The sequence below is a fragment of the Cibotium barometz genome, chromosome 10 (genome assembly GCF_041138505.1).
Source record: "Cibotium barometz isolate CiBa-2024 chromosome 10, ASM4113850v1, whole genome shotgun sequence".
Lineage (NCBI taxonomy): Eukaryota > Viridiplantae > Streptophyta > Polypodiopsida > Cyatheales > Cibotiaceae > Cibotium > Cibotium barometz.
This window is the reverse complement of record NC_141055.1, coordinates 56,049,863-56,066,764: the sequence shown is the minus strand read 5'-3', so window position 1 is coordinate 56,066,764 and position 16,902 is coordinate 56,049,863. Positions and strand designations below refer to the sequence as shown.

The window sequence follows — 16,902 nt, the reverse complement described above, 5'->3', positions numbered from 1 at the left end:
TGTAAGCATGTATACAAAGATTTCATTGAAAGATGTGAGATGAGATCTTCTTAGATTCAAATTCAAAATTACATTGGAAGATGTGAGATTTGGCTTCTCCTCACGCTTGAAGGAGGAGTGGTTATTTTGAATTAGCCCCACCTCCTTTGCCCACGTGGAGGGAGGTGGGGTTGTCCTTAATCCTGTATAGATAGATATGGGTGAATGCATGCAAATAGAAAGTATATGGGTAAATGTATGCAAATAGAAAGCATTTCATTGCCTTCAATAGAGCAGAGAGCGGATATGGAGGGTCATTGACCTTTTAAGATTACTAAAATAAAACCTTAGAAAAACACTCTTATTCTTGAAAATCTCATATAATATATGTAATGAAAATGGAAAAAATATTTTGGTGCCATATATATTCTACTCTCTAAAATAATACTTTCGGAAATTTCCCTCCAAAATTTGAGTAGCCCCCAGCTGCAGCCGCCGTCGCGAGAAGTTGTAGGTCAGCATGTTTGGCAGACGAGGAGCCCAGCTCTGCTCCGAGCTCGCGCAAAACGAGGATGATCGGCTCCGTCGATTCGATGTGAGTACCACAAGGCTACAATGTAACTACAGCATCATTAACATTTTCTTTGTGTGGTAATTGAGCGTTAGGGTCTATTCAATTATGGTCAGGTCAGATTAGGGTTTCTTAATGTAAAGATTTTGATAAGTTAAGCCTAGGTGATTTAGTGCTAGGCTCTGCACATAGTTAGGGCAAGGGTTTCTATGTTCCGTTGGGCACTTTCAGTGTCAAATTTCTCCTTGATCAGTTTCGAAGATGGGGGGATACCACATGTATACAGGTATTGCATGGGGTATGTTGTACTTTTGGCTACAGACTCTAGAGATGTTAAGGCCTGATTCACAGTGGATAACTGGCATTGATGACTGATTGGAAGGGCTACTGGCATTGATGACTTGTTGGAAGGGCTAGATTGTAACGTTACCAGCAATTATTGAGCATGGCCAGACCAGAGCAAGTCTAGCACTTGGCCCCCTCTTTCTGCAGTCATGGCTCTGCCAATCAGCCTTACTAGTAGCCTATGCATTGGCTGGTTGACCCCATAGTTGTGGTTGGGTGGTGTCCACCCTGGCTTCTTCCCATGCATGTGTGAATGCATGCTGTGGGCTGCCTGTCTGTGGTGAAGGTCATCAATGGCATGTCTTCTTCTCTCCACCCTTTGCTGAATTCCAGGATGTTCCGTGTGAATGGCTGGAGGTCACATTTCCCCCCAAGTCTGTAGCGGGTTTCAATTGCATGGTATCATGCCCCCATCCACGACCCCTATACATTTCCCCCCAAGACTGCAGCTGGTTTCAGTTGCATGGTATCATTCCGCCATCCACGACCCCCATACATGACATTTTCCATTCAGTGTCATGGATTGAGGGTATGTTTTGTAAGTGCTCTACCTATCTTCTCTACTTAGTCTCAGTGTCATCTACTCTTTTCAAATCCTCTCATTAGGTGGGTTCATGTGCAACTTCCGGTTGATGATGAAATCTCCCCCCCCCCCCCCCCCCTCTTGCCCCCTCCTTCCTTCCTCTCCCTTCCCTTTTTCTCTTGTGCAGTACTGATACGAGGCTGAAAAGGGCAAAGCAACATCAAATGCAGAAATACAAATCACTGTCTTGTGCAAATCAGGCCGGGAAGTTCGAAAACAAAAAAGGAAACTCAAAGTAGGCTTTTGTGTCTTTGGGAAGACAAAGGTAGTATTACCTCTTATGCTCAACTTTGCTAGGAGTTGACATATGCTAGAATTTGCTTTGCATTTTTCAATCTCTTTTGTGAAGTCTTTGTTTTGTGCTTAGCATTTGCTAAGAGCTTGACATGTTCTTTAGCTTGCTTTGCATTTGTCAATGATTGTAGTGCAAGAATAATATTTATAAGTGAGTAGTGAATGAGCATTGCGTTTGTATACATCACATGTCATGTGCATGCACTCTGGAGTGTGATTTGAACATGCTTCTACCCATTGGTGAGCTTAGAGGTTGAGTACGGCCAAATTCACGTGATTGTAAGGGCTATTGTGCCTTTTTATTGTAATGTTGTCTAGGTGCCGAATGAGTAGTCAAGTGTGGATTGACTTATTGGGTTATTGTGTGAACACACTTAGTTGGACATTTTTATTAGGGTTGTAGGGTTGGTAACCAACTCACCAACTTTAGAGGCTATAAATAGGAGTCTAGTCCTTAGTCATATTTATTCAATTATCAATCAATCATCATTGAGTCATTGCGAACTCAAGAGTAGTGCTACCATTGAGTATCTCTGTTTAGCATTGTATATACTTCATGTTAGTAATACATGGTAGATTAGGTCATCTCTCTCTACTTTGTGTCGAGCATGAAGAAGTGCATGGGTTTAAGTCTTTGATTAGTTGCTAATCACAATTAAATCAATTCATAAACATGCTACCAAGCACCCATGTTTTATTGGTATCAGAGTGTCAAGTTTTGATGGAAGAAAGGCTGAAATTTTTTTTGAGCTTCAAGCTCATAGTTACCACGGAACGGGAACGTTCCGGGAACGTTGGATGCTAGAACGGGAGCGGGAACGGGAACGGGAGCGGATCGGGAACGTCGCGGAACGCCACGTCATATGACATGTCAGCATATGACACAAAAAAATGTAACTTTTTGTATACGGATAGCCAAATATGCTTCCTAATATTTGCTCCCCCAAGACATGAACATACATTTCTGCAAGCAAAACAAACGTTCTGCAAAAAAAAAAAAAATAAAAATAAAAAAAAAAAAATAAAAAAATAAATAAATATATATATATATATATATTTTTTTGCGGAACGTTCCGGCGTTCCGGGAACGTGCCTTCGCCCGGAACGGCGTTCCGGCGTTCCAGGAAGGCGGAACGACGTTCCGTGGTAACTATGGTCAAACTTTGCTGGAAGAAAGGCTTTTTTTTTTCTCTCACAAGGGTGTGGAGATCTATAGTGAAGAACCCCATCGTCATCAGTTTTGTTACCTAGGTCTGCTTATTTTTCATTAAGGTTCAGTTTTGCAAATTTTGTGTACTAGATAGCTCTTGTGTGTGCAAGGGGCGCTCAGCCAAAGGACAAGAAAGGGGGCTAGAAGCACCAAGTAGAGGGTGGACAAAGCAAGCAAGCAAGGTGGCTTGTTGGTGCTTCAAATGCAATGAGACAAGGGTGGAAGAAGGTGCATCAGTAGGGTCCAGTGGTAGATACTCAAATACTAGATATGGGAGACCATAAGTGCGGCTAGATTTAGAAAAAATGCACCCTATCTAGGCTGTAAATTTGATGGAAATGGTGACTCTATTCAAAACTTAGAAATGTTTGATTAAGTTTGTACACAGTAAGGGTGTCACATGCACTCTGCATTGTAGTGCATGGTGACAAATTGGCTCATCATCATCAGTGCAACATTGTATCAGTATTAGTACCATTCAAGATGATATTTGTCATACGCCGTGACCCCATTGTAATCCTCAGTCCAGGATAAGTCAGGCACGAGCTACATAGGTCGTCCTCAGCCTTAGACAGAGAGTCAGTCAGTCCAAGTCCCTTAACCCACTTGAAGAAACACATTCATGCATGTAAAGTCAGTAGAAACCTTAGGCTTTGCATTAGAAAGCATTCTGCATTTTGCACATCATTCATTCATTGCATCTAGACCATTGCAGAACCCTCAGATATCATCTAGCAATTATCAGAATATTTACTAGGAATTTTTTGGTAATTTTCCCACAATTTTCAGCATTTTATACATCTTTTATATATTTTATGTGGACATGAGCAGTCGGCCAGCCCTGTACCCAGTCGACTAGCTCATCTGGCCCATATAAATAGCTCAGCATGGCATTCATTCATTCATTCATCATATTCAGCAAAGGAGCATTCAAGCGCTGGTCATCCTCGGCACTAGGAGCATAAGTGATTGCAGTTTCAGCCCTATTCTCTCAGCGTTTTCCTCCTACAGCCCTAGGCGCATCAACGCATGAGCATTCAGTCCCTACATCAGCAAAACTTAGCAGTTTCAACTTTCAGCATTCAGCCTTGCGTTTTTTGCATCCATACAGTTTTCAGCATTCATCTATTCATCGTTTTGCTCCAGCCACTCGGTGAAGGTAAAACGCAGCATTCATATTTATTTACAACATTCATGCTCAGTCTAGAACAGTCTCAAACAGCCCCTCTCTCAGCCCTAGCTTTGCATCTCTCCCTCATTCCATTGGGAAGAGTGCATAGGCTCGAGATTGGACATCTTTGGTACTTCTACAGCAGTGCACAGTTCAGCCCAACACTTGGTCTTTAGAGGTCTTGCGTTTGGCTTATCGTTAGTCGCACCGTCAGTCTCTTTAAAGATAATAAAGCAAATACTATGTCGGTAATGGGATAGGGGGCCCTTCAGTGGGTAATTCGGGACCCCATACAGTGTACAGTTCTCATCTCTCTCTCATATCTCTCTAAAGTTTGAAGTATTAAAGTAGATTGCTAAACTCGCGAAACTTAGGATACAGAAGACGGTGTGAGCATTTGTGTGAAAGGATCCTCCAATACGAATACTTCCGCTGCATGTTACATTGGTATTAGATTGAGCTTGTCCACACAGCGTATCCTAGCGTGAGGGCATGGATGGTCAGATTGCGTTCTGGCATGACCACCGACTTCAGCATCATGTCTACAAAGGAGAGTATCCATTAGCCGGAAGAAGTCTCCCCCGAAGGAGACCTTGCTCTTTCGACTACAGCAGACACCATAGCTCTTCTTAGAGCTCAAAACCAGCTGCTCATGGAGCATCTCCGGCTCTTGGAGGCAGCAGCAGCACGTCCTTCTCCGCCTCCAGCAACCCCCGACTACATCTCCCTCTTCTTTTAGATCAAACAAAAAAGAAGAGAAGACGAGGTCCGAAGGAGAGAAGAAAAAGTAGAAGCAGAAGAAAGAAAACAACAAGAAAAAGTAGAAAGACGGGACTATGAGGAAGCCCAACGCAGGATCGACGAAGATCGGCGTCAGGTTGAATTTGTCGCTCGGGAGCACCAAGGAGAGCTCGATCGAGACCGTATGTTACTCGAGCACCAAAAGGAAAAGGAGGCCATTCATCTTAGATACACCAGCCAACAGTCTGCACAGCATCAACTACCGTCATTCGCAGTCAACCAAATTTCAGTAAGTATGATGGTAAGTGTAATCATTTAGCAATTAATCAGTTCATTTATCAATTTACTGCTCATTTTCCATTAGCTAGGATCACAGATCCTTAGGATAGAGTCCACGTAGCGGCTACCCATCTCACTGGTGAGGCAGTCACTTGGTGGCAGCATTGGTCTAATCTTTATACAAACCAGGTGTCACAGCTTTTAGTTGGGATACCTTTGTCCATGACCTGAAGACTAGATTTCTCTCCCCCCAGTACATGACTGGTCTAGCAGATGAGTTCTACGGACTCAGACAGAACGGATCCCCAGTGCTTCAGTTTTTTGGCAAGGTTATTACTTTGACACAGCAGTTAGGGCTATCTGCGCAGGCCAAGATGGAGCAATTTATTCATGGATTGGATCCTAACATTCGGTTCATAGTTCGTAACTTTGAACCCAGTACATATGACCGGGCTTTGACTCTTGCTCAGAATGAAGAAATCAAGATGAACGGAGGCAAGCCCAAGTAGTCATCCCAGTCTAGTTCCAAACCCCAGCAGCAGCAGCAGCAGCAATCCGCTGTACAGCCAGGGAAAGGTAATGCATCTTCTAAGGGTGCTACGAAAGACGATAATAATAGCTCCACTTCAGGGAATAAGGAATTTAAGCCTAAGAAAACCCACGAGGAAAAGGCTAAAGCAGGCATCACTGGAGGCTATCTTCCTCCAGAGGAGCAAAGACAATATCAATCAGAAAATCGATGTTTTTTCTGTCATACCATTGGGCATGGTAAGAAGGATTGTCAAAAAAGGCAAGCAGAGCAAGCCTCCAAAGAGCCTTTTGCCATAGTTGCCACAGTATCCCCTGCTCCTCCAGACCTGCTTGCTACCACCAATGCGGTTCAGATCTTACCTTCTATGCATCCCATGCCAATTGTGATACTTGATGCTAAGCAGGAGGGTGAGGCTACAACCACACAGAAAAGCCTGATCCGAGCTTATGGCTCTGCCAAGGGCCACCAGTTCATAATCCTTTTTGACATGGGCAATTCTGAGGACGCCATCTCTCCCCAGTTGGCTACCAACATGAGCTGTACCTTAGTGCCCTATCATTTGGAGGTAGACGGGTTTACACCTGGTCTTCGCACCCACATATCTCAACGGGCACAACAGTTTTCTTTTCAAGTTCAAAAGGCCTCATTCCAGCGAGATTTCATTGTCTCTCCTCTTTTGGGGTGTGACATGATCTTAAGAATCGAGTGGTTTCGTCAGTATGAACCTATTCCCAATTGGGGGCAGGATACCTTTATTATCTCTAAAGGTTTTCCTGAGCTTATCATGATTCGGGGAGATAGGAGCATTCTTGGCATTCCTATGATTTCTCATCTCCATGTGCGACGAGCTATCCGCAAGGGAGTAGAAGGAGCATTGATTTATGCTCAGACAGCTTCTATCTCATCAATAACCGTTGTCTCATCTTCTTTAGTCCCTCAGTTGTCAGATCTCCTTTCTCATTCAGACATTTTTAAGGATGATCTTCCACCCACTATCCCACCCTCTCGTCCTGTAGATCATCATATCGATTTGGTCCCTAGGGCAGAACCTCCTAGCAAGTTTCCCTCTCGTCTTTCCAAGACTTTCAAAGGCAAGCTAGAATAGCAGTCAGTTCTCAAACATTTGAAACCTATTCCTTATGGACGCATTTTCACAGTCACCATAGACCACCAAGCACGTAAGTGGCTCCCGACGATGCCAAGTGCTTAATGAAGTGACCAGCACACTAGACAGGGTCAGCTCTTCCACCAGGTTGGAGGAATGATCAAGTACATCCTTGGTCAGCATAACCCAGTAGCAAATGTTCTTTAGTAGAAAGACCAGCATCCAGACTAGTTAGGAGTCTACCATTCTCAACATCTCTGGAAAAGACTTAAATAACATAGAAGATCAGTATGTTGATTCCGCAGAGTTTGGTACTCAACCCAATTTGGCCCTCAATTTTGAGCTTGGCCATTATTTAGTTCACAGACAGGCAAGTAAGTTTAGATGAGGTATCCACTTCAAGGAAGGGGATTGGGTCTATCTGTGTATCATGAAACAAAGATTGAAACAAATGGGCAAATGTTGTCCCAAGCTTTCATTCCATAGTTTTGGACCTTTCCCTATAGTTAAGAAGTTAAGTGATGTCTCCATGAAGTTAAAGTTACCTACCAGTTGGACGATGCATGATGTTTTCCATGTTTCTTGGCTAAAATCATATGTTGGACCAGAAGTGTTTGATGTTTTAGATGAACAACAGCCATACGTTGGAAGCATGGTTTCGGTTGACGGATACGTCCGTTCTATACGAAATTCCGAGATCGAGGTACTCACGAAGCCGTATGGCTAGATGAGGAGTTCTTTCAAGAGTACCCCCAGTTGTTGGCGGACTACTTGGAAGCCATGAATTTGCCGCCAAGCTAAGCAAGAGGGAATGTCACATTCACTCTACACTGTAGTTCATGGTGACAAACTGGCTCATCATCATTAGTGCAACATTGTATCAGTATTAGTACCATTCAGGATGATATTTATCGTATGTCGTGACCCCATTGTAATCCTTAGTCTAGGATAAGTCAGGCACGAGTTACATAGGTCGTCCTCAGCCTTAGACAGTCAGTTAGTCAGTCCAAGTCCCTTAACCCACTTGAAGAGACACATTCATGCATGTAAAGTCAGTAGAAACCTTAGGCTTTGCATTAGAAAGCATTCTACATATTGCACATCATTCATTCATTGCATCTAGACCATTGCAGAACCCTCAGATATCATCTAGCATTTATCAAAATATTTACTAGAAATTTTTTGGTATTTTTCCCACAATTTCCAGCATTTTATACATCTTTTATATATTTTATGTGGACATGAGCAATCGGCCAGCCCTATAGCCAGTCGACTAGCTCATCTGGCCCATACAAGTAGCTCAGCATGGCATTCATTCATTCATTCATCATATTCAGCAAAGGAGCATTCAAGCGCTTGTCATCCTCAGCACTAGGAGCATAAGCGATTGCAGTTTCAGCCCTATTCTCTCAACGTTTTCCTCCTACAGCCCTAGGCGCATCAACGCATGAGCATTCAGTCCATACATCAGCAAAACGCAACAGTTTCAACTTTCAGCATTCAGCCTTGTGTTTTCTGCATCCATACGGTTTTCAGCATTCATCTATTCATTGTTTTGCTCTAGCCACTTGGTGAAGGTAAAACGCAGCATTCATTTTCATTTACAGCATTCATACTCAGTCTAGAACAGTCCCAAACAGCCCCTCTCTCAGCCCTAGCTTTGCATCCCTCTCTCATTCCATTGGGAAGAGTGCATAGGCTCGAGATTGGACATCTTTGGTGCTTCTACAGCAGTGCACAGTTCAGCCCAACACTTGGTCTTCAGAGGTCTTGCGTTTGGCTTATCGTCAGTCACACCGTTAGTCTCTTTAAAGATAATAAAGCAAATACTATCTCGGTAATGGGATAGGGGGCCCTTCAGTGGGTAATTCGGGACCCCATACGGTGTACATGTCTCATCTCTCTCTCATCTCTCTCTCATCTCTTTCTCATCTCTCTCTAAAGTTTGAAGTATTAAAGTGGATTGCTAAACTCGCGAAACTCAGGATACAGAAGACGGTGTGAGCATTTGTGTGACAGGATCCTCCAATATGAATACTTTCGCTGCATGTTGGGTGCTACAGGCCGGCGAGCTTGTGGACCGACAGGGCAGACAGGGTAGCGTTTATATATCTGAGTATATGTGGCCTCCTTGTCCGAGTGAATTGGCTACACCCACCCTTCCTCCATTGTGCAAGGATGAAGCCTTCGCCTAGTCCTTGACCACAAAGGTTTATTTTTTCGTCACATACTGGTAGGTACACGCACGTAGAACATGGAGTTTTGATAGATATTAATGATAAGGAGAGCTTTAAAGAAAGGCATTGCGAGAGGAGGAGATTCGCAAGGAGAGGTGTCAATGAAGGGAGGAAGAGATCAAACAACTCCGAGAGGAGATGCATCAATTTGTAAACTTGGCCAATACGCGTCCACGCAGGATTCAAACCCGGGTCTTTGCGGTCCCAGGGTAAAACCCTACCATCACGCTCATGCGTGTTCATGCTTTGGATTGTCGGCCGTTAGGCCTTCAACTTATCCCCCCTCCCTTGGCAGTCCAACCGGCTGGTGGCCCTCTAGCCAAGATCAGATGGCCCTCATCGGCCTGGCCCAGCTTTGCTTTTTTCTTTGGTAGGAGACAGTTCCATTAGACAAGGCGCACACATATGTCACCCGACCACGTTGGGGCTGAATGTTGTCAGAGCGAGAATAATAAGCAAAATGCTTGGTAGCATGTAGATAGTGAAGGAGGTATTTAAGGGCTTGCCAATGAGGATAGCCTGGATTTTGCATAAACAAGAGAGGAAACCAGCAACGTAGCAGGCATTGTGTAGGCTGCAAGGTAGAGAATGCTACCAAGGACTTGATTATAGGGCTTAGTGCACATGCTGACGGCCATGGGGGAGGATGGACCTATGTCAGCAGTGAGTTTGGCATGTTGCCATGGGGACTGGATTCCCTTTTTATGCTTGCATGTTGTACCGCCTCTTGTACCGCCGAAGAACTTCTTCAATGAAAGCGGTCTGTGAGAGAGAATAGGCACATGTGGATCCATCATGGGAGACCTGTATGTCGAGGGCAATAAGACAGAAGGCCTCCATCAGCTCTCGATTGCCCATGTACAAAGAGCATAGTGCTCGCGTGCATGCTCTCTGGATTGTGATGTGGACATGCTTCTACCCATTGGTGAGCTTAGAGGTTGGATACCTGGCCAGGTGCCGAATGAGTAGCCAAGTGTGGATGGAGTTATTGGGTTATTGTGTGAACACACTTAGGTTGGGCATTTTTACTAGGGTTGTAGGGTTGGTAACCAACTCACCAACTTTAGAGGCTATAAATAGGAGTCTAGTCCTTAGCCATATTTATTCATTGACCAATCAGTCTCATTGAGTCATTGCGAGGTCAAGAGCAGTGCTACCATAGAGTATCTCTATTCAGCATTGTATATTTTTCATGTTAGTAATACATGGTAGATTAGGTCATCTCTCTCTACTTCGTGTTGAGCATGAAGAAGTGCATGGGTTTAAGTCTTTGATTAGCTGCTAATCACAATCAATCAATTCATAAACATGTTGCCAAACACCCATGTTTTATTGGTATTAGAGTGTCAAGTTGTAACATGCAGCGGAAGTATTCGTATTGGAGGATCCTGTCACACAAATGCTCACATCGTGGTTTGTATCCTGAGTTTCACGAGTTTAGCAATCCACTTTAAGACTTCAAACTTTTAAGAGATTTGAGAGAGAGAGAGATGAGAACTGTACACCATATGGGGTCCCGAATTACCCACCACTGAAGGGCCCCCTATCCCGTTACCGGAATAGTATTTGCTTTATCATTTTTGAAGAGACTGACGGTGTGACTAACGATAAGCCAAACGCAAGATCTCTAAAGACCAAGAGTCGGGCTGAACTGTACACGGCTCTAGAAGCACCAAAGATGTCCAATCTCGAGCCTATGCACTCTTCCCAATGGAATGAGGGAGGGATGCAAAGTTGAGGCTAGGAGAGGGGCTGTTTGGGATTCTTCTAGACTGTGTATGAATGCTCTAAATGAGTATGAATGTTGCGTTTTACCTTCACCAAGTGGCTGGAGCAAAATGATGAGTAGATGAATGCTGAAAATTGTATGGATGCAGAAAACGCAAGGTGGAATGTTGGCTGAATGTTGAAACTGCTGTGTTTTGTTGATGTATGCTCATGCGTTGATGCGCCTAGTGCTATAGGAGGAAAACGCTGAGGTATGATGGCTGGAAACTGCAATCGCTTTATGCTCCTTGTGCTGAAGGCTCCAAGCGTTGAATGCTCTATGTTGAATATGATGAATGAATGGATGAATAACATGCCGATTTATTTATATGGACCAAGTGAGCCAGTCGGCTGGCTACAGAGCTGGCCGATTGCTCATGTCCACAATAAATGCATAAAAGATGTATAAAATGCTGAAAATGATGTGAAAAATACCAAAAAATTCTTAGTAAATATCATGATAAATACTAGATGATATCTGGGGTTTTTGCATGGTCTAAATGCCATGAATGAATGATGTGCAATATGCAAAATGCTTTCTAATGCAAACCCTAAGGTTTCTATTGACTTTACATGCATGAATGCGTCTCTTCAAGTGGGTTAAGGGACTTGGATTGACTGATTGATTGCCTAAGGCTAAGAATGACCTACGTAGCTCCTGCCTGACTTATCCTGGACTGAGGATTACAATGGGGTCACGACATACGACAAATATCATCTTGAAAGGTACTAATACTGATACAATGTTGCATTGATGATGATGAGCCAGTTTGTCACCATGCACTACAGTGCAGAGTGCATGTGACACAAGTTTTGATGGAAGAAAGGTTGCATTTTTTTTTGAGCGTCAAGTTTTGATGGAAGAAAGGCTATTTTTCTTTCTTCTCATAAGGGCGTGGAGATCTATAGTGAAGAACCCCATCGTCATCAATGTTGTTACTTAGGTTTGCATATTTTTCATCAAGGTTCAGTTTTGCAAATTCTATGTACTAGATAGCTCTTGTGTGTGCAAGGGGCATTGTCACAATGTAGGGGACGAGACCCGAAACAAAACAATAGAATAGACCAACACTTCAAATACCAGATACAGAGCACGAAAATACAGCAGAAGAACCATAAGCAATACAATAGCACCGCATTGAGCCGGAACGCCCCCCCCCCCCCCCCCCTAGGAACTTAAAGTGTCTCACAACAATCCATAATCAGCCCATAAACTGTCCATGAAACAGCCTGGTATGGAGCCCAATACAGCCCCGAGTTCCGTGCCAAATCAGCCCCAAAACAGAGCCATAACCAGCCCCAAAAGCGCTCGCAAAACTGTCCCAGAATTTCTCCAAAACAGCCTTAGAAACAGCCCCTGATTTTCACACGTGTGAACCTACCTGTACGGCCTCTATATGGCTGCTGCCCAATATACTGCAGCTGTGCCAACTGTACAGCCAGCATAGAGGCTACTATGACAACTGTACAGCCAGCGTAGAGACTCGAGAGAGGAGAGTGCTGTATGGTTGTACGCCCAGTTTACAGAGGAGAGAGAAGGTGATGTACGGCTGTTGACCAGCGTAGAAAGAGAGAGGGAGATTGCACAAGGCTGAAGGTGGATGCGCATGCCCAAAAAAAAGAGAGCTAGCCCCTTTTAATGAAGTCGACTAGCTATAATTGAAGTGCTTTCCTCTTTTTGCCCAAAATAGTAAAATAGTTGATCTTGCCAAAAATATGAACTTTTTAACTTTTCTTGGCTTGTACTCCAAGTTTTAGCCCAAAAATCAACTTTATGTTTGTCTTGGTTTGTACTCCAAGTTTTAGCCCAAAAAATCAACTTTATGTTTGTCTTGGCTTGTACTCCAAGTTTTAGCCCAAAAATATCAACTTTTATGCTTTTCTTGGCTTGATGCCTAAGTTTCATCTAGGTGCCTCCTTTTGTCCATCTATCCAAGCCCAAAAATAATAATATGTCTAGCCCATCCTTAATGATATGTGAACACACTGTCTTAGAAACATTATAAGTCACTTTATTGAATAAAATCCCATGTTGCACATGCTGTATGGCCATCTTTTAGGCCAAACCATGCCAGTAAAATGCTCTAGCTTTCTTCCGTTCACATCTTGGTTTTGCTCAGTGTGTGAAACACTGGTCAAGACTGGTGAAGGGACCAAATGGTGACAGGCACTCAGCCAAAGGGCAAGAAAGGGGGCTAAACGCACCAAGTAAAGGGCAGACAGAGCAAGCAAGCAAGGTGGCTTGTTGGTGCTTCAAATGCAACGAGACAAGGGTGGAAGAAGGCGCATCAGCAGGGGTCCAGTGGTAGGCAATCAACGGCCAGATATGGGAGACCATAAGTGCGGCCAGATTTAGAAATAATGCAGCCTATCTAGGTTGTAAATTTGATGGAAACGGTGACTCTATTCAAAACTTAGAAATGTTTGATTAAGTTTCCACATAGTAGGAGACCATGCAAGGGGGTGCTATAGGCTGGTCAGTTTGTGAACGGAGAGGGCAGACAGGGTAGCGTTTATATATTTGAGTATATGAGACCTCCTTGCCCCAGCAAATTAGCTACACCCACCCTTCCTTGATTGTGCAAGGATGACCAACTTAAGTATCATAAGAATGTCTCATTTCACTTCTAATATTTCTAAAATAACTAAATATGGTGTTGTCTCTTATCAGTTACTCAGATTCTCTCGTATTTGTTCAAACAAGTTTGCTTTTATTACTCAAGTTTGCCAGCTCGTAAATTGGCCTGTGCAAAAGGATTATTGCTTTAATAAGGTTTTAAGTAAATTTTGTTGTTTTTTGAATTGAAGTAGATATATCTTTGAGATTTCTGCTTTTGGAATGTTTAAGATTATAAGTAATAGTTTCACAAAAATGGGGAGCTTAAAAGCCCATTTTTTGTTTAGATCATTTTAGTTGTTATTTATCATTGCTTCTAGTCTCGCTTAATCATTGCTTTAATAGGGAAGTGATTTGTTTTTGCTAGTCTACTTGTAAGTGCTAGTCTTCATCATGGTTGAGTCTGCCCTTCATCTCCGAAGAAGTGATATAAACTCAGCTCGTTGGTCTATGTATAAAAATTGTGTTCTCTTGGTTAGGACAATTTTTTTTAAACATGTAAACTTGCATCTACACTAGGGCGTTGATGACGTGAGTAGGGATGTCGTAGTACCTAGTCCATGTTATGCATGATGAACTTAATGATCTTATACTTCATGATTGGACAATCTTTGAGATAAAGCTCACACTTTTTGTATTCTTGTCTTTACTTGTTTTGTTTTAGTGAATTAGTCATTTAAAGTTTGTTTTGCTAATTAGTCATTAAAAATTTGTTTAGCTTGTTTGTTAGAAATTCTTTTGTTGTGGTTCAATAAATAATTTGTGTGTGTGTGTGTGTGTGTATTTTTGCAAGTTATTATTTCTATTTTTTTTTTCGGGTGTCTCTATTAAGCCATTCTCTTCTTTCTTTTACTCGTAAGTTCATATTCATCTGGCCTTATGACAGTATATACATAAACCTTTGCCTAGTCCTTGACCACAAAGGTGTATTTTTTCTTCACATGCATGTGCAGTAGGTACATGTATATAGAACATGGTGTGAGAACTTCTCAACCTATTAGTGATTTAAGACATGATTAAAAAGACATAACGAGCGGAAAGTTGTGTGTTGTTGCATTGAGACACAAGGCCTTGGTTAAATAGGGCCTAAAGAGGTACAAATGAAGAGGCACATCCTTGATGAAAGGGTGTGACTCTTGAATGAATAGTTATGTCCTTTGGACGTAGAGATGTGTCTCTTTGAAGAGACGTGTCCTTTGGTGATGAGCCACGTGATAGGATGTGACCCTTCACTGGTGTCCTCTCAATGATTAAGAGTAATTAAGAATAATCAAAAGAGATTAAGTCACAACCGTGACATCCCTCCTACTTAAAATAAGATCCAGGGTTATATAAGTGATTGTTGTTGACTAAAGAACGTTTTAGTAATTTTGGGTACTATTCTAGATCTTCATCACTTTCCCAAGTTGAATTTGAATCTTTCAAATCTTCCATTGTACCAAGAATTCTGTAATAATCTTCTGTCGAGTTTCTTTCTATTGTACATCAAGAATCTTCTCTGGGTTCAAGATCATATGCTCATCTTCAATCTCTGGAATATAATCTGAAATGTTTGGAATAGTAGAATCTCCTTGTACAAACTTCTTGATCCATGATATGTGAAAAGTCAGATGAATCTTTTTCCATGAAGGTGGTAACTCCAACTTATAACTCAAAGGAGAATTCTTCTTAATAATCCGTAAAGGATCATAGTAACGTGGTCATAACTTTGGAAAAACCGATTTCATCGTTTTATATCGATGCGGAGCCACGAACAAAAAGAACCATATCACCTTCTTTGAATTCATCATGTCGGCGATGTCGGTTAGCTGCTTGTTGATATTGGTTCTGAACTCGAATCATGTGATCTCAAACTTGAAGAAGAACATCTTGCATTTCTTGAACTAACTGATCTTCTAATGGTACTTTGTGTTGAAGAACAAAGTTCGATGGCACAACTGGTGTATGACCATAAGCGGCTTGAAAAGGACTCATGTCTATTGCTGTGTGAGGAGAATTATTGTAAGCAAATTTCATCAATGTTAGATAATCTTGCCAAGATGCTCAGTGAGATTAAATATGATGTTTGAGCATCTCTTCAAGAATTTGATCGACTCTTTCAGCTTGCCCATTTGTCTATAGATGATATGTTGAACTGAACAATAAATTTGTGCCAAGTGACTTGAAAAGTGAAGCCTAGAAATGTCCTATAAACTTAGGATCTCGATCTGAAATAATGGACTTTGGCAATCCATGTATCTTGAAAACATACTGAAGAAATAATGAAGCAATATCCGGAGCTTGAGCTATCTTCTTGCACGGTATAAATGTGCCATTTTGGACAGTCTGTCAACCACCACCATTATCTGTGTGTTACCTTTTGAAGAACGAGGTAAAGATGTAATGAAATCCATACTGATACGTTCCTAATGTTCATTTGGTATTGGAAGTGGTTGAAGAAGACCAGTTGGAGCTTGTCTATTGGCTTTCATTTGTTGACAAGAGAAACATGTTGTACCAAACTTTATAACATCTTGCTTCATTTGAGGCCAATAATAAGAAGCTTTCAGCAACCGATAAGTCTTGTTGATACCAAGATGAGCTGCATAAGGAACCTCATGATGTTCCTTCACCAAGAGTTTACGCATACTTATGTTATGAGGGACACAAATGCGATCTTGATAATATAATAATCTAGTGATGAGAGAATAAGTTGTATAAATCTTCAAATCAAAAGGACGAGATTGCGGAGTCGTAATCACTGGAAAAACATTTGCAAAATCTCGATCGTTTGCATAATGATCCACAAAAGTTGCTAGAATGTCGATTTGAACTGTAGAAATTACCATTGCTCGACTTGAGGCATTCTGCTAAGAACATTGGTAACCACATTAGAACCAGGAACATATTCAATAGCCATGTGGAAGTTTGCCAAATACTCCACCCATCTACCTTGTCGTGACTAGTTGAGTGAAAATATACTTCAAGGAATGATAATCCGTCTTTACAATAGAATTTGCTCCTAAAAGATAATGTTTCCAAGCTCGATAAGCATAAATAATTGCCAAGAATTCCTTATTGTATATTGGATAACTTGTATGAATTGCTGAATGCTTATGATTGTCAAAGGCGACGGCTTGGCCTTGTTGCATAAGAACTGAGCTAGTTGCAATATTAGAAGGATCTGTCATAACTTCAAAAGAAAGATTGGGGTCTACAATTGTGATTATTGGGGTTGTTGTCAAAGCAACCTTTAGCTTATCAAAGGCGTGAGAAGCATCTCTGTCCATTGGAAAGTAGGGGCTAACTTTAAAACCTTTGTCAAAGGTGTTGTAATTTCCGAAAACTTAAAGACTTTTGTATGATAAAAATTGACAAGACCCAATGTTGGGGTAAAGGCACTATGCCCACCCTTATAGTGTGTACAAGCCCATAAGTTATAGTACATAGTACACTTAGTACTTTTAATGTACTAAGTGCACTATGTGTACT

At 42.0% G+C, this 16,902-nt stretch overlaps 1 protein-coding gene across 2 annotated transcripts in view; it reads left to right on the top strand.

The window, feature by feature from the left end:
• The first annotated feature begins 444 nt into the window (after positions 1–444).
• LOC147635075 (uncharacterized) overlaps positions 445–16,902 on the top strand; it is a 31,011-nt gene continuing 14,553 nt past the window's right edge. Inside the window, exon 1 of one of the 2 annotated variants that reach the window (XM_086803475.1) lies at positions 445–574. In XM_086803475.1, coding sequence (XP_086659601.1) covers positions 500–574 — 75 coding nt within the window. In that variant the 5' untranslated portion in view covers positions 445–499. Of the gene's footprint in view, positions 575–9,127; positions 9,257–16,902 lie in introns of those variants that run through there. The other variant, XM_086803474.1, reaches the window with a different exon arrangement.